The following is a 27,711-nucleotide window of genomic DNA, read 5'->3' on the forward strand; positions in this document are numbered from 1 at the left end:
CACCCACCTCTTTGACAGGGTCAGCCATCTGCCGACTCTTCACCAATTTCAAACCCCGCCGATTATTCCCCACAGATTTCTAGCTTCACTTCACACAACAGCCAAGTGCGTGCAGCTGCGCGGAGAAGCATCCAAAACGAGCCTGCCATGCGCATCTCGCGCGTACAGCCAACGGTATCCGGGACCGTTTGCGTGTAGTCTCATCTGCGGAGACAGACTGCAGGCTCACGAAGACGAAGCGGATTTGAATTAAGCAGCGGATAACAGACAGCAACTCTGCATCCTTTGGCGAGGACAGGGAGGAGGGAGGGAGGAGGGGAGGCAACTATTCAGTATCTTAGTGTCCTGGGTGAGAGAGGGGGAGGAGGAGGAGCGGAGAATGAGCTATTCTTGTACCAGCAGAGGCAGCAGCCAGGACCCATCGAGCACTAAGAAGCCTGCCGGTAATAATCCGGCCAGAGACACCGGAGGCGCAGACAGCTCCAGTAACGGCAGTCCGACGCAAACGGCGGCGATGAAGGTGAAGAAGGGCTGCAACTCGGCCGACGTGGGAGTCCCGGTGACCACGGAGGAGGACCTGCTCGCGAGCGCGGTGGTCACTCCGGAGGATGTGCTTGGCTTGCAGAAGATCACAGAGAGTAAGTTCACCGCTTCTGATAGAAGAAGGACAAATGTTACAGCTGCCGTGTGAGTCATGTTTCACGTCACTGCCGTGTCCCCGTTGTTTACAGGCCCCACTCAAAACACATGGTGATGTATCATAAGAGCACCTCTCTCTGGGAAATGATGCCCACCTGTCTGCACGTGCGCGTTAAACCTCTCTTATTAACATCTCTGGCAGCCCTGTGACCTGTGAAGAGAGGGTCAGAGTCAGTCACGGTGCTGAGGAGGTTCAGTTTGGCAAACGCTTACGGAGGAGGCATACTTTCTTTAATTGTGTTCTTTATTGAGTATGTCTGTCCCTCTTGGCTTCATCTGACCAGATGGTGCTGAATGACGAGACGGGTGACTGAGGGGTCGTCCCTCATAACAGTCTGCATACTTAATCTAATTGAATTAATGTTTATGCATAGAAAATGATTGCATTCATTTCCAATGGATTGAAACTCAGAGGATAAGCAGTTGCTGTTATGTTTGTGATCCAAAATGTACTTTTACCCTAACCTCATACCTAAATTAGTTATTTTGCATGCCAAGCTAGACTGCAGAATTAACCTGAAATCTCCAACGGGATGGATAACAGGTATTTTCTCAGTGGTAGAACAAGGATCCATAGCATTGACTTGTGAAGTGAGCCAGCCAGGTTCATAACTTACAAGAAGCAATATTAACGTTTAAAAATGATTGATCAAAAGTAAAAACTACATTTCAACATAATGTAAACATTCAAAAGTATTTGTAGTGATAGTCACTGCCTTGCCTGACAGTAGCAGACCGTTCTTTTTAATAAAAGCTGTCAAATAAATGTGGAACAACACTGAACATCAACTAGAATACAAGTACTGTGACCTGAAGGTGTCCTTTAGCTTACTGTGTTTCTACTTTATATCACAGAAAGATTATAAAATTAGAGATTATATGTTCACATTATTAGTCTTTTTAAAGTGTTGCTTTGATAGGCAACATATTAATTTCCAATAGTTTGTGTGCACCTTAATGCAACGTTAATGCCTCTGTAAAGTTCTGTTTTTATTTCAATTATAAAGAAAACATTTCAGTATTCATAGCATATAGCCTTATCGTCTACTTGGGACCTTTAGATTATAAAAAAGTATACAAAAGCTCTTTTATTTTGTGTTAAGAAAAAAGCTCTTGATTACATATAACTTAATGCAGTTCCTTTTTTTTATGGTGCATGTCAAAATCAAGCTCCTTATAGAGAAACACAGGAGAGATGGCAGCCAGGAAGCTCTTATGTGCACAGAAACACCTACACCCATCTCCACCTCAGCTCATAGAGCAGTAGTTAGCTAACAGGTGGCCAGCAGGGCATTTGACTATTTAAAGGCCGGTATAATACCTCACTTACACAACACGGTTACATTGGGCGTTACAGAGTGTGGTTACATGTAAACCCTGCATCGGATTTTCTCCCAGCTATTTTAAAAAGTGTTTGGTCACTAAACTCACATGGTACATTATGGTAATGATGGTAATGCACCTGTTCAGCTAACACCTGTGACTGCGCTGTTCCAGCCAAGCAGCAACCTCCAGTGTTGAAAAAATGTAGCCAATTTGGAGGGCAAAAAAACTAAGTACCTGGAGAGTCCACTTAAGGCTTGCGCCAAAAGACCCAGAATTCCTATACCCCGTAATATAATGTCCATATTGACAGCAGATATAAACGTGTTTACAGCCTGGTTCCAAAAACTGTTTTAGTTGGCTTGTGTCTTTATTGGCACACACTGAATGAGGGTTGATTGTTTTTTTTAATAACTCATCCGTCCATCCATCTGACTGCATTCAGATGGCTAGCTGTAAGGAGGCTTAAGGCCCGCCTCCGCTTCAGCTCTTTGGCTGTTACTAGTTTAACCAAAAGTTTGGTTGAGATAGCTTTTCCAATATGGCATTGCCATTGTTGTGCTTCAAAAATGCCCTTCAGAAACCAGTGGGTAACGTCACACAGTCCATGTTTTATACAGTCTGTAGTTTCATCACAGTCACTTCTTGTCTGGTCCAACAGCAAGGGCTCCTTCACTCAGATCCTAAATTTTGAATCGTCTTGTGCTTTTTCTTGTATTCCTTATTGTATATACCTATAGAAACTACACACATTTTAAATTTCGCAGATGAATGAGAACTTGATTGTCTACTGAAGCGTGATTCCATTTTAATGAGAGAACGAGGAGCTCTGGGAACATTTACTTACAATCATTGCTAGTTTTTAAAATGGCCTTTCAACTTGTCTGTTATTAACAACAGGAGATTAAAAAAAAATTGTGAGGTTGTAGCTGGTTTGAAGAAACTGGCAGTAGGGCCCACACGGAATCTAAACTATGTAATGTTGTCCATGGGGCTGTGAAAAATGCACATCAGGTACAAAAAAAACCCCTAGATGTAAAAAAAATATGTTTCAGTCAAGTGTATGCCACATACTTTTTAAAATATTTTCCCTGCTCTACCTTCCATCAGACAGCTCTGTTTTGAGGCTTAAGACGGTTCTGTACTCCCACAGGCAGCCAAGTTCAACAATTTCTTTTGCTAAAGGAAAGAGCCGTCAGACGTGGTGAAAATACATTTTTAACAAGAGGGACTTATTTTTTAGTTATGATCTGTTTACATGTGAAATGTTGTTTGCTTCTATTGTTTTTTTTATTCTTCCATACTGTGGAGACAGCTAAATATGTGCTGCGCCTGTGTCTAGGTAAAGCTTCCCAAAGGGGATAGTAAAGTGTGTCGTAGCAAAGCCATGAAAGTGCATTTTTCTCACAGCAACATCTATAACGGTACTTAGCGTTGGGTGTAGTCGCATGCCAGCTTCTCCAAACAGGGTTAGGGACTGGCTACAACTGTACCATCTGTTTAACAGGTGAGTTTAATTTGATAGAAAAGGTGTGTGTATCTGTGTTTATCTGTAGAAGTCTGTGGGTGGTTACCCCGTGAGTGAGTGAGTCAATGTGGGGATCTTTGTCCAGCTGAACAGAAAACATAAATATGATTCTGTCTCACATGCTGGAGCTTAGCTTTGTCAAAACGATCTTGTTTCCTACCTCTCGGTGTCATCGCAGGAGGCAAAAGGAGGCATGTGTGAATCACCACAGAAACATGGATGCAAAAATCAATTTGGTAACATGTAGCATCTCCCTGCGGTTACAGGCAGCCGAGCATGCAACTCTGTTCTCCCCCACACTTCCTCCTCTACCTTTCTTGCTTACCCTCCCTGTTTATCAGGGAAGTTGTGCTATTCTTCACAGAAATTGATGTTTGAACACTCAAACTTTATCACATATCTTTTCTGGAGGTCAAACAAAGCAGGAAACAACCTGAACCCTCTCTTGAGAACAAGCCCGAACCCTTGCTGTTCTCTGACTCGTCTCTCTCTGCTGCTGCACATTCTCAAGTGGCTGAAATTGATTCCCTTCCTAAGTGGCATGATACAAAGTTCATGATACTTCACACATCTCTGTCAGACTTGACAACAGTCCTGAGTCGACCACTTTTTCCTCAGGGGTTGTTGTTTTGGGCGCAGCTGTCTGAAAAACTTTTGAGAAAACAGACTTTAAAGTTTGCCAGGAATCATTTTGTGCTCCATCTGGTAATCAAAGCATGCTGCAGAGCCTGATAAAGATTAACAGAAACAGAACAAGCCTTCTGCTAAACTGACTGATCTGATCCAAACTTATGTTCTTAACTAAGTCTTAATCTTTCAAGTCAGAGTGGGACTGTTTGCAGCCCACAGAGCTGACTGAAATGCTTCTATACACACTCGTTTCTTTCTACTCAGGGTTTGTCTCAGCGTCATTACTTTTGTTTTATTCAGAGCCAGAATGATGAAACTGCTTAGACAATTAGCTGACTGAAACTGAACATGGACAATCATCAAATGCTTTGATTGTTATTTATATTTGTCCTTTCATTGTCAAAAATAGGATTAGTGTCTTTATTTTTAAATGACTTGTTTATTGAATATCTCTTGGCTTTAAAAAAGTGTACTAGCTGAAAGCAACAATAGGATTTTAGTGTCTAAGTGCAACTGACAGTTCCAAATTGCAGTGCGTTATAAGCGAGACCACAATAGATTTCCTGAGTTTATTTAAAAGGGTTCAGTGGTTAGGTCTTATTTGGACGTCAGCTGAGTTTCAGACAGAGTACTAAATGTGTGAAAACTCTAAGGCGTGTGGTGTGAAAGTAAAATAACCCAGTGATGATCTGTGAGAATAACTGATGTGTGTATTTTCTAAGGAGATTAGAAACAGCTAAACACTCTGCACTGTGATGGTAAAAGATTAGCAGGAGATGAAACAAGTCATCTTCATTTGCTTACCAGGATTTGTAGACAAAGAGGGGTCATATAGTTTGAGACAAAAAAAGCACTGCAAAAATACAACTTCAGACTACTTTTTGCCTTTATTTGTTTAGATTTTTTATTAATATTTTGAAAAATAAGGTTAATATCTAACTTATGTAGATTGCATCCATATTTGTAGTCCTATCATGAAACTCAAAAAACAAAAGTCATGGGAGTTTTCAGTCCCTTGTTGATCTATCTCGTAGATTTTTCACTGTGCCTATTTAAAAAAATATCCCCAATTTTTATCACAGCCTCGTTGCCATGACGCTGTGGTCATCAGCAGGCAAATCCAGGTCAGTAAGGCAGCGATGAATGAGTCATCATTTCTGGATGCTATTTAGCTTAATCACAGGGGAGGAAATTGTTACATATCAAGTCTGATTTACTTAAACTTAATATGAAACAAAGTGTGGCTCTTCTGTAATCTAAAACACAAGTATCTCAACAACCTAATTTCACAAATATGATAAACAAATATACATTTAACTAAACCTCTTTTTGGCTCCAAGGGCAACGCTTGATTTAAACTAATCAAAGAGCAATTTAGAGAGACATTTTTGTAGATGTTGTATTTTTTTACTTATTAAGATCACTTTTTTATACCCTGCACTTTCTGCTTTCAATTCAAAGTTGTTGTTTTTTTTAGAGAGAACTTACCAGAATTGTTGAGGTGATTTGGTCTTCTCTAAAATGGCGAATGCATTATTTTTGGAGGATTCATTAAAATACAATGAATGCCTCACTAGTAATGTATTTTCAAGGCAAAGAGTATAACTTAAGACTTACCTGAGCACAACTTTTCTGAAACATACAGCCATTCTTAAGAGATTAAGACGAAGAATGCTATGCTAGCAGCTCTGTCAGGCTGGCCCCTCTTATTTGGGCTAAACGCTTGGATTGGAAAGCTAACACACTCATAAGGACAATGCTAACATGTATATGATGGTGAAGTTATAGCTGTATTATTTAGGTTTCATAATAAAGGATACTTAATCTTTAGGCACATCAGCCACACTCTAAAACGATTGTTCAAGAAGACTGCCACATAGCTATAAAAAAATAGTGTGCACACAATTTCAACAACAATGGACATTCAGAATAAACATTTATTATGAAAATAATCATGTAATAATGTTCACAAACAGTCTGTATGAATGCCCCCTTGTATGTTATTCATATAATTGGTGTGACAGACAATCAATTCAATACTTGAATGTGTCAGTAGTTTGATTTGTTTCTGTCTTGCAGCAAGGTTAACACAGTAACCATGTAAAGGACAAACCCTGCACTGATCCGAAGCTCTTGTTGGAAAGAATAAGCTACACCTCTGTATCAGTGTTGGCTGTTACCATCGCGTTTTGTTCATATTCCTTTAATATGGTTTTATTTGTGATTTGTGTTAAACACCACAATGTCACCGAAATGTGTTTCTGCCAGTTGTTATCTGGGTGAACTGCTCATATAAGCCCAGAACTGTTTATTTTAGATGAATCTAGGTCATGTAGTTCAGTATGTGTCGAACTGCGGACTTGACCTTGTCTGTAAACTGGTGATTTCTGAAATGAGTAGACAGGATGAAGGACTAAAGGATGTCAGCTGAAGGATGACTGAACCAAACATCTGACTTTCTGATTTCTAACAAAAATACCCAACTGCCCCTGCCTACCTGAACTCCCTCATCCAGATCTACACTCCTTCATTCCCACTATTCTTTTCCAATGAAAGGCACCTGATACCTTCACAGCAGGACCCTAAATCACTAGACTATTCACGTCTCTAGTCCCCCACTTCCCCTGCAGAGTTCATTTCCCACCCATGCACTTAATGCGATGGGATTGATGATGACGATGATATTGATGATGAAGCTGTTGATGTTGGGATTGGTGATTATTAAAAACTTTTTTTTTTTTTTTTTTTTTTATTGCTTCAATACACCCTGTGCATTGACAGTGGGCACTTCCTGTCTGCACCTGTGTCTGATCTAACTTGAGGTTGTTTGTTTACTCCTTTCTAGATTCTGGCTTGTGCTGTACTTACTTTTTAGATCTAGATCGCTTTGGGCAAAAGTACATGAAACTGTCACTTGCAATCTTGTAAAACATCAGTTTCCCTCTCTTCATTAGATGCTCTCTGTTAACGGTTCAAAAGTAGGCCAATGATTAGTTTGCTCAATTCATCTGTATCCATCATGTGGATCAACAATTGGGTTTAATGCTGCAGAAGTTGAGACTCGATTTGAACAAGACCTCAGCCCCTTATACAGGCACTTCCTTCTTTAACATGTCCAGACATTTTGTCAGGGGAACGCCTTGATGTCCAAATATTTTGACCCAAAAATGATAAAATCTTAATAAACATTTACATAATACGTGCATATATGTTATTTCTGATTAAGACATGTTTGAATGCAGCATGGGATTTCCTGGCCCCTTTACAGCAAGCTAATGGGCTTTTGGATTAGGTTGAACAATTTGTTTGCCTGCTAAATACTCTTGTGTGCACAACAGCTGCCTTCACATTGTCTTCCTTTTACGTGTTGTTTTATCAAGGTAATAAAAAAAAATCACAATTACACAAGCATTCTCCTCCGTATCCCGCTGCATTGTCTCCCCTTATTTGAAGCAAACTGAATATATCTCCTTTAGTTGAGAACACATCTTAGAATAAGTACCTTCATGTGTTCTACCTGTCAGGACAATGTTTGGACCTCATTGTCCAGAGATTGTGTTATAAGTGATTGATTTACCAATCTTGCTAATATCAGAGCAATAAACACTCATCTCTGAAATTTACATTGATAAGCACCCATTTTCTCACAAGATCAGTGTGTTTAGTGTGATGCATAATTCAGCTTTCCAACCAAGCAATCTGATGGAACAAGAGGTATCCCATGAGTGACGATATGAAAGAACAAGGGACTTTTCACAATATGTTTCACTCCTCATTAGCCAGTTAGGTAGACAATCTATTAATCTTGTTAGTTAGGTTGACAATCACTTTCAAATATATGCTGTAGGTTCACTACATACCGAGCCATGCAAGCACATATCACTGTCAAGAAGTAGTTGATTGGTCTACTGACAATGCCTTGTACATGGCTGTCTTCTGTTCTTGGCGCTTGCTGGGTACTTCAGACTGTACAACAAAAAAGTAATTAGTTAACTTGTGATATTTCATAGTCCTGTACATGGCCGTTTACAAAATAGTCTTCACTACACAAACTTTGTTTTTTCTGTCAGAAAAGTGTAAATGTTCAGCGGCAATCCTGTCAAGTCATCTATCCACTGAGTGAGAGCGTACAGGTTGACCAGTCTGCTCCTGCAACCAAATTAACTTAAGGGTACAAATAAAGTAACCTGAACATGAATTTGTTCATCAGTGTTTACTTATTCCAATAACAATCTTGGTCCTGGAGTGAAAGTGAATTTGTATATTCAGAGAGACTCGTATTTTCTTCCTCCAATGTCGAAAGCAAGCCAAAAACAACTTGCTTGTTAGCGATGGCTAAAATGTCTGGAGGAAGGTTTTGCCTCCAGCTAAGCCCTGCCCATCAAAAAATGTCACAATTGTTTACTCACATCAAAAGGGAAAGCTTGGGCTATTAAATAAAGTTTTACTGTCAACAGAAAGCTTGTTGAAATTACTGCACAGAGGAAGATCTGACAGTGATAAAGAGTCTGTGGCTTCATAAGCATTGAGCAGCAAGTCAACAAGTTAACCTTGGGGGGGGGTTATGTGTGTGTACATGTGTGCGTGTGTGGAGTTGATGTGTGAAGAAGACACAGCCTCAGCATCCAGACTGACAGCGGAGAAAAGGCATCACAGTGCCACTGTGAATCAGATTATCTGTGTCAGGCACACCTCGTACAGTAAACAGAGCTGACAACATGCTGTGACTTCAGGGAATGGTTCAACATTTCAGGATGCTCCATGAATACATAAAGATAAAAAAAAAAAAAACATGCAGGGAGGAGTGTAAAAATCCTCCAGGGGGGGATTAAAGTAAAAAATAAATACTATTCAGGAAGCAAAAAAGCTCAGGCTCAACAATAACAGTAACACTGTGAGGAAGACTGAACACTCGTCGTGCTGAAAGCTTCTGAGCTCTTTACATTTTTACAGTTAAAAACACTGCTGAAATTGTATCAACTTTATCCATCTTTATTGTTGTTATTTTTAAGACAAATTTAGATCCAGATAAAATACAGCCATGTTTGTAGTTTCCATCAGAGTTTGTACCTGTAATGGTTTGTGCACATCTCTCAGTAAATGACACACTTGTCCTCTTTATTAATAATAGGTATAGAGATTCCAGCCAAAATGAAGACAAATCATAATGTTTGGGGAATTTGTGTATTTCTAAGTAATTTCCATTTCTGTGACACATTTCATAAATCCTTTTATTCAAATGTAAACTCTTATTTTATCGGCCTTATGTTGGAGACAGTTCAACAAGCAAGATTGAAGACAAGGAGGGTCTAATAAATGGATTTAAAAGTTAAACACGCACAATTTCTGGCTCTCTTTTTCTCCTTATAACCAGTGGGGGGACAAAGTACACAACATGAATACTTGAGCCAGAGTATAGTGTGTTTATTTTATTTTATTATTATTTTATTTAAACTCACATACTTCAGATTTCAAGATTTGCAGGCCCAAAATAATCTGAACAATATTTGGAACAACCAAAAATACCTGAAGACCGGGGAAAATGTGATCCAGGCTTTACTCAGAAAGAAAACATTGACATCTTTTTACACAGCCGTGTCAGTGTAGATGCAACTGTACTCTGAACTCTACAACTGTGCAGCATATTCTTGTTCCTGTTGCTGCTAAAGCTCCCTTTTTTTTTTACTTCTCTGCAGCGTTGTTGGCACCCAACATATAGGCTACTAAAACATACAAGAAGAAAAGGGTCTCTGGGACAACTTCTCTATTCATATTCTTCTTATTATCTTTTTTTTTTAACCAAATGCTGTGTACTTATTAAATGACCACATAGTCCGATAAAGAAGGAGGTTAGTGAGTAAAAGTAAAAAGTCCCTAACCCTCTTAAGATAGGTCTAAGAAAGATATCAGTTGATACATCAGTATCAGATTTTTCTCCTACATCAGTCGGGCCTAGTGGCTCTTGGTATCATCGGATCAGTCAGGAAGCAGTAAGTGTCTGCTCTGCTGGGGAACGCTAATAAGCAGTGACACTGCCTGCAGAGGGCAGGAAGGATTAGAGGAATAAAAATAACTCTTTCTTACTGTGTGTTTGTGTGTCTCTGTGTCATCCTCTGTGATCTAATCACTCCTTTAACGTGGGTTTTCACTAACATGAAGGTCAAATATTTATTGGAAATGTAAGAAAATGTTTTTACCCAGTCTGAAAATCATAAATGGTTTGACCTGATTGTATCCTTGGTTAACAGGACTGAAATTATATCATCAGAAAATATGTGTGACTTCAGCTGGATAAGTTAGCTTTTCTTTTCAGGGATTTCATTTCTTTGTAAGATGCATTCATTAAAATGACACAAATCATATTGTACAGCTTACAGTTGATGTATTGATATGAAAGTATTTGACACATATTACGTTAAAAATCCCCTCGAGCCAGACTCAAAGTCAAACTTTGTCAGGGATGTGATTCTTCTGCATAAATGCAGAATTCTGGATTTTCAGACCTTTAGGTGTGACCCACAAGAATCATGGATGTCCGTTTAAACACACTCTTTAAAAGAAGGAGGATAAGCCAATTAGTCAAAGAATGAGAAGGCCATGACATAAATAGCCTATAGTGTGTGATGATACTTTTACTTTCCAAGTATGCATGCTAATGTTTGTGTTGCCCTTCAACTAAATCATTTTTCAAATTGGCAGTAGTCAGCTGTGTTAACTGTGTTTATTTTTTTTGCTGGTCTTGCATATACTTCAGTGTAAGACACATTGTTAGCCACCAGCTAACAGCACAGCATGATCCAGTTTCGATTAACGTTTTGTTTTCATGTGACTTTGTGGCAAAGGTTGAAACCAGGTATGAGTGAGTTGCTATGGTTACGTAGACATTGTGTGTGATTGAGGTGCATTTTCTTATTATTTCATTCAATCAATTATTTTTTCATGTAGTTTCTGATCTGTGATTTTCACTCTCACCCCTTCTCTCTCTCTCTCTCTCTTTCTCTCTCTCTCTCTCTCAGATTATCTGTGCAGCCCCGATGAGAACATTTACAACATTGACTTCACCAGGTTCAAGATCAGAGACATGGAGACGGGGATAGTGTTGTTTGAAATCACCAAACCTCCATCCACAGGTGAGAAACAGCACTGCTCATTGGATGTGTTCTATCTGACCTCTACGCTTATTCAACCTTATGAATGCAGATTGTTTTGCTTCTTATCTTTTTAGAAATAGATTTATCTTCTGTGAAATTAGATATAAATCTGATATCTGGGGTTTTTCTGGTATATCATAAAATGTTTTGGTAATGAATTACTTTTAACATGTCAGTCTACCACAAAGAAGAAAGGCCAAAATGTCTGACAAACTCTTTTCTGTTCTCTTCCCACAAACTAATCACCACTGTAGATAAAGCAGGCGAGAGGAGAGATATAGACCCAAACGCTGGCCGTTTTGTCCGCTATCAATTCACCCCCGCTTTTCTCCGACTGCGGCAAGTTGGAGCCACGTAAGTGTGCATCTTTATTTACGAGGAAGCAGTTACCAACACACAGATTTGTTGTGTTTCTGTCTCACTCACTATTTCCTCTCTCACTGCTGTCTGCTTTTTTTCCCTCCAGGGTGGAGTTCGCAGTTGGAGACATGCCGATTGACAACTTCAGGATGATCGAGAGACATTATTTCAGGGAGAAGTTGCTCAAGAGTTTCGACTTTGAGTTTGGATTCTGCATGCCGAGCAGCAAGAACACCTGTGAGCACATCTACGAATTCCCCCCTCTGTCAGAGGACAGCAGTAAGTACACACAAACACACACACACACACACACACACACACACACACACACACACACACACACACACACACACACACACACACACACTCACACAGTAGAAAACGATGTGGATACCCTGTGTTTCTGGGAGAATGCTAACTTACTTCTTGTTGATTGGAATTGACAGACACTCAGTAGTGTAGTCTAGTTTATTGTAGTGGGCATACTCTGATTTTTCCCCTCCCAGCCTCATACACACTCATCCAGTTAGGTCACCCATAAGCACCACCACACTCATTAATGTATACAGTTAGCATGTGTTACAGTTGGTTATGTGTGATCCTCATGTCCATTCATTATTAGCAACATACACTTTGACAGCCATTGACATTTACAGTTAAGGAGAGTGAACTGTTTTCTTCTGCTCAGCATCAATCACTATCTCACTTGACCAGTTAAGAGCTCCTTTTAGCCTCTGATGTTATATGAATACAGTCCCTTTAGCACAGACTTAACAGAGGGCTTTCTCAATGCACATTTAGAGGTGCAGACTAAAGAAAAGCTGAATAGTAATTGTGCAATTTTCAGTTCATCTACTCTAACTAAGGATGCCTGTTTTATTTCCCACAGCCTGACTCTCAGTACACACTGACTAGTCTATGTGAAAAGTCTGGCTGTTTGCGTTCACACATACAGCTCCTCCAGAAAATCAAAGACGTTTTAAGTATAGAAGTGATCAGCTTGAGAACCAGAGCTCTGACAGCAGTGATGTTTTTTTGTGTCTCCTCACAGTCAGAGAGATGATCCTACACCCATACGAGACACAGTCTGACAGTTTCTACTTTGTGGACAATAAACTGGTGATGCACAACAAGGCAGACTACTCGTACAACGGAGGGACGTAAAGAGAACACGCTGTGACGAGGGACAGGTGGATATATGGACTGACAGGATGGGGGACACAGTGGGGGTTAACTGCCTGAAAATGGTCTCTCTCTCTCTCTCTCTCTCTCTCTCTCTCTCTCTCTCTCTCTCTCTCTCTCTCTCTCTCGCTTTCTTTTCTTCCTGCTGAGGGAGTACGGACCAGATATCGCCATGGCAGATGGGCACACATATATATATATATATATATATATATATATATATATATATATATTTGATTCAAAGTTCTATGTGCATCTGTAACAAATTGATTTTGAAACATGATAAACCAGCAAGTGAACAACTTTTTAGGCAAAATTGTGGTTTTTGCTCTCTAGCCATGTCATGTAGTGTTAAAAAAATGATCTTCAATTAATGATAGAAGTTATTTTTCTCATCCATGTATGTACATGTTAAGATTTAAGAAAAAAAAACTAATCTTGCTTCTTAAAAAGCGTGTTTTTAGGACTGAAATGACAGTTTTAAGTGATTTCCAGATTCAGTGAGCGTGTGTGTGTTTTTGTACTTTTTATGACTGTGACTTTTTGTAAGTATGCCAGTTAGAAGCATGTCTGCCTTCGGTCTGGTAGAAATATTTTAATTTAAAAGTCAATAATGTGGTCATCTGGTTAAATAGATTTAGATATGTTTGTGCATTCTTTACACAGTATAGAGCTGCTTTCTCATATGCACTCCTGAAAAGTTCTAGAGAGTCTTAGGAGGACTGTCCATGAAATCCGAATGAGCTGCATGTTCACACATACGCCTCATAGCAGGAGACAGGCAAGACGTGATGTAAAAAGAACAACACGGAAGTGGTGGACGAAGCAACAGAGGCCGCTATACTGTACCATACTATAAGGGGAATATTATTGCCTTTATATCAATGCTATGTGTAGTTTGACAGAATCACAATATCATCTAATTTTTATTCCCTGATTCATTTCCTCTTATTCCTCGCTCTTTCTCCAGTCATGTGACCTGTATTAACCATGGAGCGTCTACGATTGCTGAACATATCTACATGGCAGCCGTTTTCCTTTGTTGTCATTCTCAGGGTATGAAGTTCAAATGCTGTTATTATGTCATACTGGTGTGTTCAAGGAAACTTAAAGAGGTATATTTATAACTTAACAAAGGAGTAGTTAAATGATAAAATTAGCTGTTGATGATAGCCTTGCTAATGGGGATTATAATATGTTGTATAGCTCAGGTTTCCTCTGTATTTTGGATCGACATTGTATTTCAGTTTATGATCAATCGAGAAGCAATGACAGGATATCAATTTGTCACATTCCCGACATGTATTTGACTTAAAACCTCAACACAATAAAACATCACAAGGCTTAAGCTTCCACCCTGGATGTGAAGTCAGAGGAAAATGGCTGCTGTGTGAATATGCAGAATTGTCTCAGCTCAAAGCACAAAAAAAACATTCAGTACCAACAATCAGGAAGCTTGTAAAGTGATCATAAACATACTCTATCATCTGTGAACTCATCAGGCCTCATGTGGCTTTTTAGGTGATAAAGAAGTTGTCAGAAAGTGGTGCTTTGGGTGTCCAAGATTAAGTTTAGCTGTTTTGGAACTCTTTATAAGGGATTTTTTAAATGTTTCTTAAGTTTCATTCAGTATTGTAAAAAAAAAAAAAAAAGAAGACAGGGAAATGTAGCAGAAAAACAAAACTCCCTGAAATCTCATGTTTTTTTCTTCTGTGTATAATGTTTCTGTTTCTGTGACGGTCCTTGTTGTGTCCCTCATGTATTCTTCTCATTTTATGTGTTGTCTCTCTGTTACCTGATTTCTGACTCTTGTACATTTCTATGCCGTTGTTTTCACTGGGACACATTCCAGTGAATTGGTACATGAGTGTGTTGATCTCATTTTTCATTTTACAAATGATCAGCAACTGAACTGTCTTCAGATGTCTCTAAACTTTAACATGCACACTTGGCTTTCTTCTGTGTGCATTGAAACACAACCTGACTTAAATAGTATCATGTTTTTTCCAGCATAATTACATAAGACAATTGATTTGATCCTATTACAAGTCAGGTTAATTTGTATGAACTCAAAATCAATCTGCAACATCAGTTGTCTTAAAACAAAGGCTGAACATTATTTGTTAATTCCAGTTGAGTCAGACCTGTGAATAAGTGCAGCCAGGGGAAAGGACATTTCTTGAATGCACCTGTTGAGTGTTTAAATCATTGACTGTATATAAAGATGGACAATATGTCTGCACCTCCTCATGTTGAACAAAAGTCAATACCTTGACTCAGGCACTGACAAATAACTGGTGATGTCATGTGAAGCCAGAGTCTGCTGGTGGACCCTTGGTATTTACTTATCGCTCTTTCACTAACCCAAACACACATTTAACTTACCGGCAACACAACAAAGATCCCTGAGGTCCGTACAGTCCTCAGCAGAACAAGTCCTTGAATCAGTTTGAAGCAGACCCTCAAAGCTACTGTAAGGTAAAGGCTATTTTGTTAGTCCAGTTGTCTGTCTTTTTATACAGTCTATGGTTCCCATAGCTCAAGGATTGAAATTAATTCAGACGACTCAAAGTTGAGACAGGGCCAGGAAGAGACTCAGATTGACTTGAATGTTATATCAAAGAGTAGGACAGATTTATTTAAGACTGGTTGTGTCCTGGTACAAATAATTGAACTGATGTGAGGTATTTCAATGTTGGTGTGACTGGTAAATAAAAGATGTATAGGACTTTTTGAAATAAAGTAAGTTCTTAGTTTTTATATTGCGCAAAGAGAGTATACAATGTTCACACGTTTATTTTCAGCATAAGAGTCTGGCACAGCAAACATAAAATGTTGAAAACAAACACATCATTCAGCAAGAACTTAATGTCTGTCTTTTCAGTTTATTACATTCACCTGTAATAAACACAAAGCACAATGGAAACCGACCTAAGTTGCAATCGTTCACTGTTGGCAGCCTCTTATCAGTTATCCTTCAACCAACCTTTTAATCTGTTCTTAATGAACAAAATCTGAGGAACACCTTCCTGCCATTGATTGGTGTTTTTATTTCCTCATTGCTAAAAGGACGTCATTTGCTGTCACCTGCACTTTATGTTCTGTACATGCTCCTGTATCGACTGGAGCCGATCTGTTAAAGGAATGTTTTGACTTTTTACAAAGTACGCTTGCTGGTTTGCTGAGATAAGAAGTTCGATAAGAAGTTAAGGAGTTAAGCTGGCACTAGTTGATGATTAGCTTCAGCATAAAGATAAAGAAACAGGATAACAGATGTCCTGGCGCTGTCTAAATGTAAAAAAAAAAAAGAATGCCCACAAACACCTCTAATGCTTACTTATGTACAAGTTTGATCAATCCGTACAAAAAACAAAATGTACAATAACAATTTGTTTAAATAAAGGAGCAATGTGGTCCAGAAAGTCCCTTCAATATTTTTATAGCCTAAACACATAAGAAAGTAATGTTGATTTGAGCTGTGCATGTTTGGTTTGTTTGTTTAACTAATGTTATTCCACCTTGTTCCCTTGTTTCCAGTCTGTTAGCTAAGCAAAGCTAAACAGGGCCTTGATATAATTGTTATTCACTATATGGTTATGATGCATTAGTTATCTTCTCAAATCTTGAGTATTTTTCAAAATGTTTACAATATTTATTTTTATCTAGGCTCTGTAATAACAAAGTTAAGGTTCAAAATGTCCCTATAAGCGACACCATCGCCTTTGGTTTACATTTAACACATTTCAAGACATGAAATATATTGCCAATGCTCGTTCATGGTCAACAGTGTAAGAAAAACACTGACAGAAAATACAATCTGCAACAAAAATTTACACACTTACAGAGTTCATAAGTTAAATATACTGATAAAGGTAATTTAATTAATACGTATTTAAATATGATCTATTAACAGAACATGGCATAGAATAATCACATTGTTTTAAATAATCCCTAAAATATAGTGTTCGCATCTATTCATTGTTTTCATCGTATATACATTAATAAGATGAAATTACATGAAATGTGTATAAGTAAATGACCTCGTAAATTGGTGTTTTTTTATCACGTTATGTTACTGAAACAGGAAGTGGTTAACACAGTTGGTCTTAGCTCAGCAGTAGAGCTCTTTAACTAAGTCTTGGTTTGATAGTGATATTAGTTTGTAATTATTGAATATATGGTTTTGAGTGAGTCAAATTGTTATTTTAAATTTGATCTGGTTTTTCTTTAAACTTGATCATCTGCAAGATATCAATCTATTGTAAACACTATATGTCTCCAACAAATAAACAGTTTTGGTCATTTCACTTGATAGATTGACGCCAAACAGGACTGCGTCTGGTTGTTACAGTTGCTGTCAATCAAAGTGTGTCAAACTTTTCTCACACAGTCCTGATACATTTATTCTCTCAATTCCCCTTGTAAGATACCTCAGTTAATGTTCTTCCTATACACTGGATGTCCCTTTTTTGGTCATAAATATTTGTTTCTTCTGCTATAGATTTCCTCATTGTCTACTTCCTCTCTTGTTCAAGGCAGGGCGGTTGAAACATTGGCCCACTTAGGGAAGGTGCCCATGTCAAACATGGCGTATCCCCAGGTGTTGATGCCTAGATTAACAGTCAAGATCCCAATGAGGTTCAGAATGGTTCCAGCTTTCACCTGAAGAAAGAGTCAAATTTAACATTGTGGACTGTGCCCAGTTTAAATACACAGAGTATATCGTAGAATCAGAAGTAATCATTTTGGTTAAACATCCATAAACAAGAAAAATCAAAATTGCACACTTCCCAGTTTGCAATGATTTTACAAACAGGGTAGTTTTGTTTAATCGGAGAAAACATGAGACGTCCACCAAAGTCTACAAACTAGTTTTTTTGCCTCTTATTCCAAAAATATAGATATTTTCAATTCCCAGAAAAGTAACAATCCAAAACATATTTTTAAATTGCAGTACTATAAACTGTTATGTGTGTGTGTCTTACCATGTCAAAGACTTTGAGGTTTCCAAAAGAGAAGGCAATTGCGTTGGGTGGTGTCGCCACAGGCAGCATGAAGGCCAGAGAGGCAGCGATGGTGCAGGGCAGCATCACGTACAACGGGTGTATCTTAATAGCTATGGCCTAAGAAACATGAAGGAAAAAAAACAGAATTACATACATTGAGAAGATTTGTGTTACAGCATGACTTTGTGTGCATGTGGACATTTGAGTTATTTTACCATTGAGGCCAGTATAGGCAGGAACAAGGTGGTGGTGGCTGTGTTACTGGAGCACTCGGTGAAGGTCGCCACCAGCAGGCAGAGCAGCAATGAGATGGCGTAAGGAGGAATTTTCTGCAGAGGTGTCAAGCTCTCTCCCAACCACTTGGATAGACCTGACTCCTAACAATATACATATCATGACAAAGAAATACAGTCAATGGCCAAGCTAGCACAGTGGTCCAAAGGACGGTAGGAAGGATCGCCATAAAATGGGATACAGGGGTTCATGCTCATCTGAGAATTCTACAATGTGATGTACTTTGTTGCACATGCAGCACCAGAGAAATAATTGGATGAATCTCCATTTAATTTGAAAATATTTTAATCACTTTGGTGATCCATTTAACTAAACCATTTATAGCCACTGGGGGTTGGCAGTGACACACATTGCCTCTCACCTTAAGGGTTGCTAACATAACAAAGATATCAAAAAGTTGCAAATTTTTAGAGACTGGGTTACGTAAATATTAATTTGGAGTCTTGTTAAAGTTCAATAAAAGCGAGATTCCCATTTTAAGAGTTATAGTTGAATTTTTTACAGTACAATGCTCAGTAATCACTAGGTTTAAATGCTAATTCACTCTTACAGATCAACAGTTATCATCCTAGTGATTCAAGAGCCTGTGATACCTAAAATTTCATAATCTGACCAACACTCCAAAACTCAATGGTCTCTTGTAACGATGGTATCCATCCCTTACCTCACTGCCGGCAGCCAATGCAAAGCCTCCTCCAAGGAGCAGGATGATGTTCCAGGGCATTCGCTCATGGACCACCTGCCAGTTCAGCAGAGCAGGCGGGGCCTTGATCAGTTTACCTGTGAGTCCCAGTTGAAGTGTGAACATGAGTAAAGCGTAAAATCTGCCAGGTAATCATCCCCAAGCACTCAGATGAGCTGAGATTAGCTCACAAGAACTTGAGGCATGGTGCTATGTGGATTCTTTGATGCTGTTGTGATCAGTGGAGATTAAAGATAACACTTCACCTTTTTCATTATAACCGTAACCTCCACATCTGGGCAGCTGGGAAGGGATGACGAAGAAGAGCATGGACATGAAGATAGCAACTGTTCCATCAGACACATACCTGAAGAAAATAAAACATAATTTAATATTGTTGGCCAAGCTTTTTGCTGACATGTTTCATTATTTTGAAACTGCTGCATCAATTGAGTTGAAGAGATAAAAATATTAAATATGTTCTGCCCCACATTAGGAATATAGGAATAAACAAATAAACAAATACAAGACTAATTAAAAAGCAAAAAGACAGAAATAGTCTTTTTTTTTTTTTTTTTAAACAGGCGGTATTCTACAAAATTATTGTATTAAATAAATCCTTAGACAAGCTTGTCTCTTAATGCCTTTACACCTCCACAACCTCTCTGCAGCACTCAGGCCTGTAAGAGCAAAAAAATCCTTTATGAAAGGATCACAAAAAGGCTGCATAATTTCATCTTTATGATTGAACTATTAAGCCATCACCCTTGTATCGAAATTATAGATCAGTTCATGGTTTTTGTTGACATAAATAAAACATAAACTCTATACCAACATTTCATGCTTGTATAAGCAGAAAAGCAGGACAGAAAGGTCAAAACTCACGGCCCGTCCATGTTGAAGAGTACTGTTGCCCATCCATCTATAAAGCCCGGCTCTCTGGTGAACCAAAGGAGCACCAGTAGAACGAAGATGGTGAGCACCCCCATCTCAGCGACCTTCATTGGTCCCAGCTTTTTGTACTCCCCCCTCATCACTGCGTACGCCTCCCTATCTCTCTCTGTTTTCATGCCACAGCCGAATGTTTGCTTCAGGCTGTGGAGGACAAAATTACAAAACACAAAGCACTGCAGATTAAAAAAAAAAAATCTGAATCTGTAAAAAAGTAAATAAAATGAAGGCAATGTTTATAGAATCAGAGGTGTGTCATGAATGGAACTGTGTACACTTAAAGGCAAAGGGGATTTACAGCATACTTCACTTCAATTGCCGTTTATTGAATATCAGTTCTGATCAGAGTTTTAAAAACATATTTTGTCTTGTATGAAACAGAAGAAGTATGAAGTATGAAGCAAACATGTGAATGGTAACACTAACTTTTGTTTCAGTCAGAAATGACAATGTGGAAGTTGTTCTAACACATAAGAACCAAACAATTATGTAAATTGATCTTGTTTTATGAGTGCTAACAGCCTGAGCATTTTCTTTAATGTAGGTGGCTGATGGGTGATGGGTGATGTGAAGTTTAGTAGTTGATGATTGCACAGAGGTAAATGTGCGTGTCTGCAAAACAGAAAATTGCTATTTGACTGCACCAGGCTAGCTGTTTCACTCTATTTAAAGTCTTTGTGCTAAGCTAGGCCATCACGCTGTAGCTTCATATTTAAATGTTTAATTGATATTCTCATCAAACTCTGCGCAAAAGGAAATTATCATTTTTCCCAAAAGGTTGAGGTATGTGGTAACGCGTGTCTTATGTTTTGTAATGTAAATGTATTTAAAGGGTAGCTCATCCAGACAACTTGAGCCGTTTTCACATATGCACTAGATAATCAGTGTCACTGTATATAAACATAATTCTCTTTCTATTGGCTCGAGGTGAATCCTCCGGAGTATATTCGGCGGCGTTCAGACATCAGCTCACTTGGACTTTCTGCGGGAACATATACAAGGGGTCTGGCTGGAGAAACTATGGGTAAAGTCCTCGCAAAAAATGCGGCTGGTTGCGTTTACATATAGCCTAAAGTCCTCTGGGTATAGTCTAATCTCTGGAGTTTTTCAGGAGATTTCCGTATGTGTGAAAAAGGTTATAAATAGCCGTAATGTCTAAAGCTACATGCAAAAATTCAGGTTTATCTTTAAATATGAGTGAATTATGGGCTTTAAAGAACATTTTCCGTTTTTTTCTGACTTAAGAAGAAATAGTTTTGGGGTGGAGATGGCCTAGCGGTTATGTCGCGCCCCATGTATCGAGGTAGTCCTCCAAGCCAGCGACCTGGTTTCAAGTCCAACCTGTGGCTCCTTCCCTGCCTGTCATTCCCTAATCTCTCTCCTGGTTTACCTAATGTATCTTTACTGCTCCGAGAAGAATCTGAGTCTTCCAATGCGTATGTTGACTTACTTGAAGCCTAGGAACATATACTGAAGCCAGAGCCATGTCAGCACCAGCATGAGCAGCATGTTGGGAAAAGCAAAGCCGAACCAGCTTGCAAAGTTGATAACACCTCCATTCCCAGGGAAGAGTCTTAACAAAACATAGAGTGAGAGATAAGAAGAGAAAGAGGAGTATCAAACAATAATCAGTTACATATCTAAAGTAATACCCTCCTCCATCTATTTATGACTTACTCATCGATTTGACCCTTGAGGATGATGTTAGGCGTGGTTCCAGTGAGCGTGGCGGTGCCCCCGATGCTGGCAGAGTAACACACACACAGACTCATCCCTTTAGTCAGGAGGTCGTACTTGGCATCAATTTCTTTACTATTGATCTCCTGCAGGATGTCTGGACTCAACTTTATTTCACCTGGAATTCAAGACACTCCATACATTAAATTTACTGTAAGAAGAAGACCATAAACCATCTCTCCAGTATATCTTTTTTTACTTACACACTTGGTCCTCCAACTGACTCTTGGTGTCTATCTGTTTCTTGTCTGTTTCTGTTAATTCCTCTTTTGTTTCTGTGACCTCGAGCTCAAATCCCTCATTGTCGGCTGCAGTCTGAATATCTTTGGCGTCTGCCTGGGCCTCTGTGGCTTTCAGCTGCAACAGCACAGCATGTGCGATGGGCAGCATCATGGCAGTGGTGGCCGTGTTGCTGATCCACATAGACAGGAAGGCAGAGACGGCCATGAACCCGATCATTAACCTGTTTGACATGGTAGTGAATTGAAAGAATTGTAACCATGGCTAAAACAGTATTAAGGGATGATCACGTCATAATAAAAGCCTACTGTTAAATATATATATATTTAGCTGCTATGTTTGTAGCAGCCTGTGGGTTTTATTTGTCATCATAAGACATTTTAGGTTGTCATAATGATGTCCCATTACACATCATCCAAACATAATCTGTGTATCAAGAACAAAGAATAATATAATGCTATATTACTGTAACATTACAATAAAAGGGTTTTCAAAAAGCATTGGTATGATATTTCTTGTTTTCCTTATGCCTTGCAGCATTCCTTAGTGTGGTTGTTCATTCTGTTTTTGCAGCATGTTCCTGTTATTGAATGTGTGAAGCCTTTTTATCCTTGCTTAACATGTCCTGTCAAATTCATTTTTTTTTACCATTAACTTTGTGTTTCCTTAAATTTCAGTGCATGTATTGTGCTGACATTTCCATTAATAGCAAGAAGCATTAACTGCAAATGTCATTTAAAGTCATCAGTTTAGGAAGAATCACTCAAAAATGGAATCACTCAAACAATTATTGGAATATTTAAGTGAAGGATTGTCACTCCAAACAGTTGATGTGGAATATGATCTGAAAACTTGAACAAGTTGAGACAAAAAAGACTCTTGTCAGCACTGATGATAGCAGGGTTTAGCTTTCTTTTCTTCTACAGGGAACATGGGTGAGCTGTATCACGAGTGAGTATTCTTACAGGGACGGACGAACACCAACCAGCAGCAAAACTCGGAGAGCGATGCGCTTATGAAGGTTCCAGTGCTCCACAGCTATGGCCACCAACAGGCCCCCAATAAACAGCATGTTAGAGTCCTTCAGATACTCAATACTGACCTGAAAGAGAAATCAAAGACACACAACCTTAGAACGCTAATCAAAACTACAAAAATGTGCTAAACAAACATGAAATGTGTTTTTAACTGCAGTGGTAACCTGTGACCCAGCTTTACAAAGAATAAATGTGTCATAATTTATTTTATGAGCAATAAAAAATAAACACATGGCATATGAATCCTAACTCAGAAACAAGCTGAGCAGATAGTGGGAGCTGGACACGTGGCCTCGTGTTTTACGTTTTCTCAATAGTCAATTGTTCTTTTTTGTGTTTTAATCTTAAGTGGTTGAGAGCGGCAGCATTAACTAGTTATTCAAAATCAATTCATGTCTGAAATTAATGTGTTCATTTTCATGCAACTAATCGCATGCTATTTAACCCCCTTTAGGCGCACCGTGGATAGGCCATTGAAGTGTCTCCCTGTAGTCACAGAGATGGAAAAGAATGACACTGCTCATCTTTTCATTTAAACATTTTTTTTAGACAACTCAGTGGACGAGTCAAAAGTAATGTCCACCTTATGAAATCAAGCATTTGACTTTTTTATCTTACCCTTGAGCTGTTTTACCTTTTTTCGATCGATAACAAGTGGATTTTTCTGTGGTAAAGTTAATGTCATAACCTTCTATCTACCAGAAGATCTTACTTTATTTATAAATAAATACTTCAAAAAGCAAGTATACTCTCAGCTTAAGATCCTTCAGAAATGAGAGCCTAACAATTGTTATTGATAAATGCTAAATCATTGAATTTCAAATATGCTATTAACTATTGAAATTTTGCGATTAATGGCCTTAAAAATAATGTTTAACATCAGTAATAATATAGGCCTATCTCAAACAATATATATACAGAGTATACATATATATATATATATATATATATATATATATATATATATATAGAGAGAGAGAGAGAGAGAGAGAGAGAGAGAGAGAGTGAGAGAATTAGAGAACTTTGCAAGGTGAAGGGCTGTGGGGATTGTTTTATTTTTTATTGTGTGGTATGGGATGCATTGACATACTGTATGTCAATGCAGAGGTGTACTGAATATCAGCTTTGCTGTGATTTACTGTGCACTGCTGTGTAACTGTATTCAGAAGACCTGGCTGATTTGGAGTAACATACAGAGAGAAAAGTCTGAGGTTGTGTCTGAAATCACACATTCATTCCTTTCTCCCTTCTCACCAGGGAGTTATATGTAGTGGACTACATAGTAAATAGTAAGTGATTTCGGACACAGCCCCAGTGACATTGTTCTCTATATATCAGCATGGAATGCTTCTTGTCAAATTGGATTACTTGGTTGGACCTAAGAGTTAATATGAATGTAAGTAGTACCAGAGGTATGCTCTGAAAGGGTAACAGCTCAGAACAACTGTTCTATATTTTATTTTTAAATAAACATAAGACGTTCTCTGTTCTCTTGATGTCCTTCTGCTGTCCTCGGGCTGATCCTGATCTCTGATATTGGTCAAGCAAAGACAAAATATGTTCTAATAGTGAGGCAAGGACACTGACAAGCAAAAAAATTTAAAGAGAGACTTTACCGCTCCAGCTTCCATGATGCCCATCATAGGAAAGAGGACGACCGGCAGGAGTGCAGTCACAGCCAGAGGCATACACTCTGTGCACCAGTACAGAGCCATAAGGATGATAACAAAACCACATTTTGCTGGCTGTAAACAAAAATACAAGTTTTCAGGCTAAATTCCTTCTGCAGCATTTTGTCATTTTACATCTGAAACAGGCTAATATATGCAGATATTCAGCATAGACACACAAAGAGAGCCACAAACATCCAGTAGAGTACACACAGTATTTCAGTGTTCACTTCCTTTGTCTTATCACAAGGCTCTCTTTAAATGGCCTTAAGACTTTTCACGTGTAGATAGCAGTAAGCCCTAATCATAAAACAAAATGTTTGTTGTGCACTTGTCTCAAGAGATACTCTTTATGGGTCCTCAGTAAAATCCCTTTACACACCGACTTTTTAACTACATGACAGAAAATTCAAACTCAGCAGCTAGTTCACTTTTATTGAGACTGATAACGAGTTTTGGGAAACACAAATGCTTTCTTGCTGAAGGTCAAAGTCAACCCCACTGTCACTACAAAGTGAATATATCCACTGTAGTCACCCCATGGTGGAATTACCTCAAACTTCATTGAGCCACACTAGCCCAGCTTTTTCATGAACACCTTTGCAGTTTGCACTTAATGATATTGATGCTGTTGAAGTTGTTGATAATGAAAAAAAGTACTTCAAAACATCATGTGCATTGCCTCTGTGCACTGCCTGTCAGCATCTGTGTCCAATCTAACTTGCAGCTGTTTGTTGCCACTTACGGACCTTGATTCCTCCTGTCTAGATCTGTGCTTGTACTTACAGTCAGGTGAATGTGAAATTGAAATTGTAACATTGTAACATATGAAGCTCAGGCCAGGAAATGATTAGTCAAGCTTTGCTTTAAGACCATAAACAGGAGAAAAAAAGCTAGCCTAGCAATGTCACTGGTAAAACACAAAGCACTGCAGATTGGTAAAAAATAAATAAAATGTTTATAGAATCAGAGGTGTGTCATGTATGGAACAGTGTACTCTTAAAGGCAAAGGGGATTTACAGCATACTTCACTTCAATTGCAGTTTATTGAATATCAGTTCTGATCATAGTTTCCTGATAGCTGATTTTTTTAAATGTATTGTCAGACAAGCCATGCAAGCATTTTCTCCCACTTTTTTTTGTTTTTATACTAAGCTAGGCTAAGCTAAAAACTTGATATCTACAGTTTAGACATGATAGTGGTGCATTGATTTGCAGCATCAACTAAAGAAGCCATGAATTTAGGGTGCAGCCTTATTCAATCCAGTGGCAGAAATTACACCAATAACAAGAAGCCTGGGTCATGTAGAGCATAATGTGTTTCTAATGATAACGCGGGAGTTTAGCCTTGGAGAGATACTCTATCTTTCCCGAGGATTTACTAGTTAAATTTGGACACCTTGCAAGTGATAAGTGGTGCAGACATTCAACAGCCAAACACAAGCTGTAGAATTGAAACCCTGAATTCATGTTATGTTTTAGTTCTCAGTGTAAATTAGAAGGTTTATGTTGTCCTGAACAGAACCTGAAATGTTAGTCTTTTCTATGCATATTTAAGTGAAAACCGGTGTGTCTTTGTTGTGGTTTCGAGATGTTTTGACTCAGTATAATTAAACGTTTTTTTTCCATATAAGCTAACACAACATTCAACACTTTTTCTCCAGTTTGAGCAAGTGAGCTATGACACAGTGCAGTAATGTTTCCTGACGAGGCAAGTCACTTGTTGCAGCTACAAAACTACATTGTTCATGTTAGATGATTTATTTATTCATAAAAAATGAAAGCACTATTGGGATGTGATGTTTCTTCCTAATCTCATTTAGTGTTGGCCAAGCATATTAAATGTTTTTTTATGATTTACCTCTCTGACTTGAACAATACAGTGACTAAAGAAGAGAAAACAGAACAAATGGGCACACTGGCAAATATATTTGGCCCAGTCACATCAATTTCAAATGTTTTAGATTCTCCTATGATGCTCCTTTAACCAAAAGTAATGACTCAAACACACTTACCGGTGTAGGGATGAGTATTGGCAGAGGAAGCAGTGCAAGTGGAGTGAGAATGATGATGAAGTAGTTTCTGTGGTACAACAGCCATAATAACCAACGACGCAGGATTCTCTTAAAAGATGTAAAAGCAAAACCCATACTTGAAAAGCTTAGGAAAAAGTCACCCGGGGAACTATGAGTGGCAGCACAACAACACCAACTGGTCTACGTGGAAAAAAGAGGCGCTAACAGATCAAAATAAAACCCCACACTAAGCTCAACTGACGTTAAAGCTTGACTGAACCTGTGGAAAAGTAAAGAAGTCTCCTCATGGAACCACTAAGGAAATGAGACTATGGCTGTTATCTAATCTATTTTTCTCTCTCGCGGCATATCAAACATTAACTTAACAACACAGAGAGAGTGAGGAAGATGAAGCTGTCGTAAAAGAGGTGATTGTAAAGGTTGAAAGAGGTGGATAAAATCATATTGAACAGCCTGTTTCAAATGAAGTTGAAGTAGCCTAATAATAATAGTGATAATCTTTTAAGAAACACGTGAAACAACTGTGTAACACAATAAAATTTAACCTAAGGAACTTAGGTTTATCCGAAACCAGTTACCCATTAATGCAGCAAAGCTATATGTGCACTCAATGATTTTCTCACGCATGTCATATTGTATCACAAGCTGGTCGCAAGCAGGTAAAACAACACTCGCCCCTCTCCAAACCCTGTATAAGCAAATACTCAAGGCACTGGACAAAAAGCCACCACTGTAACATCATTCAGAGGTGTAACCTCCTAACCTTTGACAATGTTGTGGGTCTTGCTGATGCTTAGCTAGTGTATAAAGTTATTAATGGTCTGGCTCCTTCCCCACTAAAAGAGTTCATATCACCACGTGCAGATGGAGGAAGAACAACTAGGAGCACCAACAGAGGGGACTGTGTTATACAGCACAGATCCTCTGAGTTTGGCAAATCAGCCGTCTCTATTAGAGCTACACATTTTTGGAACTCCATACCGGCTAAAATCAGAGAGTGCAGTAGCTTTGCTGAATTTAAATTTAAAATCAAATCATGGCTCAAATCAACTCAATCATGTCCTCATCACACATAAACACTTTTTCATGAACTATGTTTGATAATGTTGTAGCGTATTGATACAGTATGTTATTATGGCTTTGCTGTTGTGGTGTATTGGAGATATACAGTATGTTGCAGTATAG

General features: G+C 38.6%; 2 protein-coding genes across 2 annotated transcripts; one reads left to right on the forward strand and one right to left on the reverse strand.

Annotated features, from left to right (window-relative positions):
• Nucleotides 1-54: 54 nt before the first annotated feature.
• On the forward strand, nt 55-16,220 carry unc119b (unc-119 homolog b (C. elegans)). The gene is made up of 5 exons (XM_020635635.3): nt 55-638; nt 11,197-11,310; nt 11,586-11,685; nt 11,798-11,970; nt 12,743-16,220. Exons 1-5 carry the CDS (start codon nt 380-382, stop codon nt 12,853-12,855), a joined length of 759 nt encoding a protein of 252 aa, XP_020491291.1. The 5' UTR covers nt 55-379; the 3' UTR covers nt 12,856-16,220.
• slc13a2 (solute carrier family 13 member 2) lies at nt 15,654-26,815 on the reverse strand. Its single transcript, XM_020635634.3, has 12 exons — nt 26,506-26,815; nt 24,437-24,565; nt 22,749-22,885; nt 21,747-22,006; nt 21,484-21,661; nt 21,257-21,379; nt 19,741-19,950; nt 19,122-19,222; nt 18,838-18,953; nt 18,095-18,256; nt 17,859-17,996; nt 15,654-17,535 (listed from the first exon to the last, which is right to left on the reverse strand). Exons 1-12 carry the CDS (start codon nt 26,638-26,640, stop codon nt 17,404-17,406), a joined length of 1,821 nt encoding a protein of 606 aa, XP_020491290.1. The 5' UTR covers nt 26,641-26,815; the 3' UTR covers nt 15,654-17,403.
• Between the last annotated feature and the right edge of the window lie 896 nt (nt 26,816-27,711).

The sequence above is a fragment of the Labrus bergylta genome, chromosome 14, assembly GCF_963930695.1.
Source record: "Labrus bergylta chromosome 14, fLabBer1.1, whole genome shotgun sequence".
NCBI lineage: Eukaryota > Metazoa > Chordata > Actinopteri > Labriformes > Labridae > Labrus > Labrus bergylta.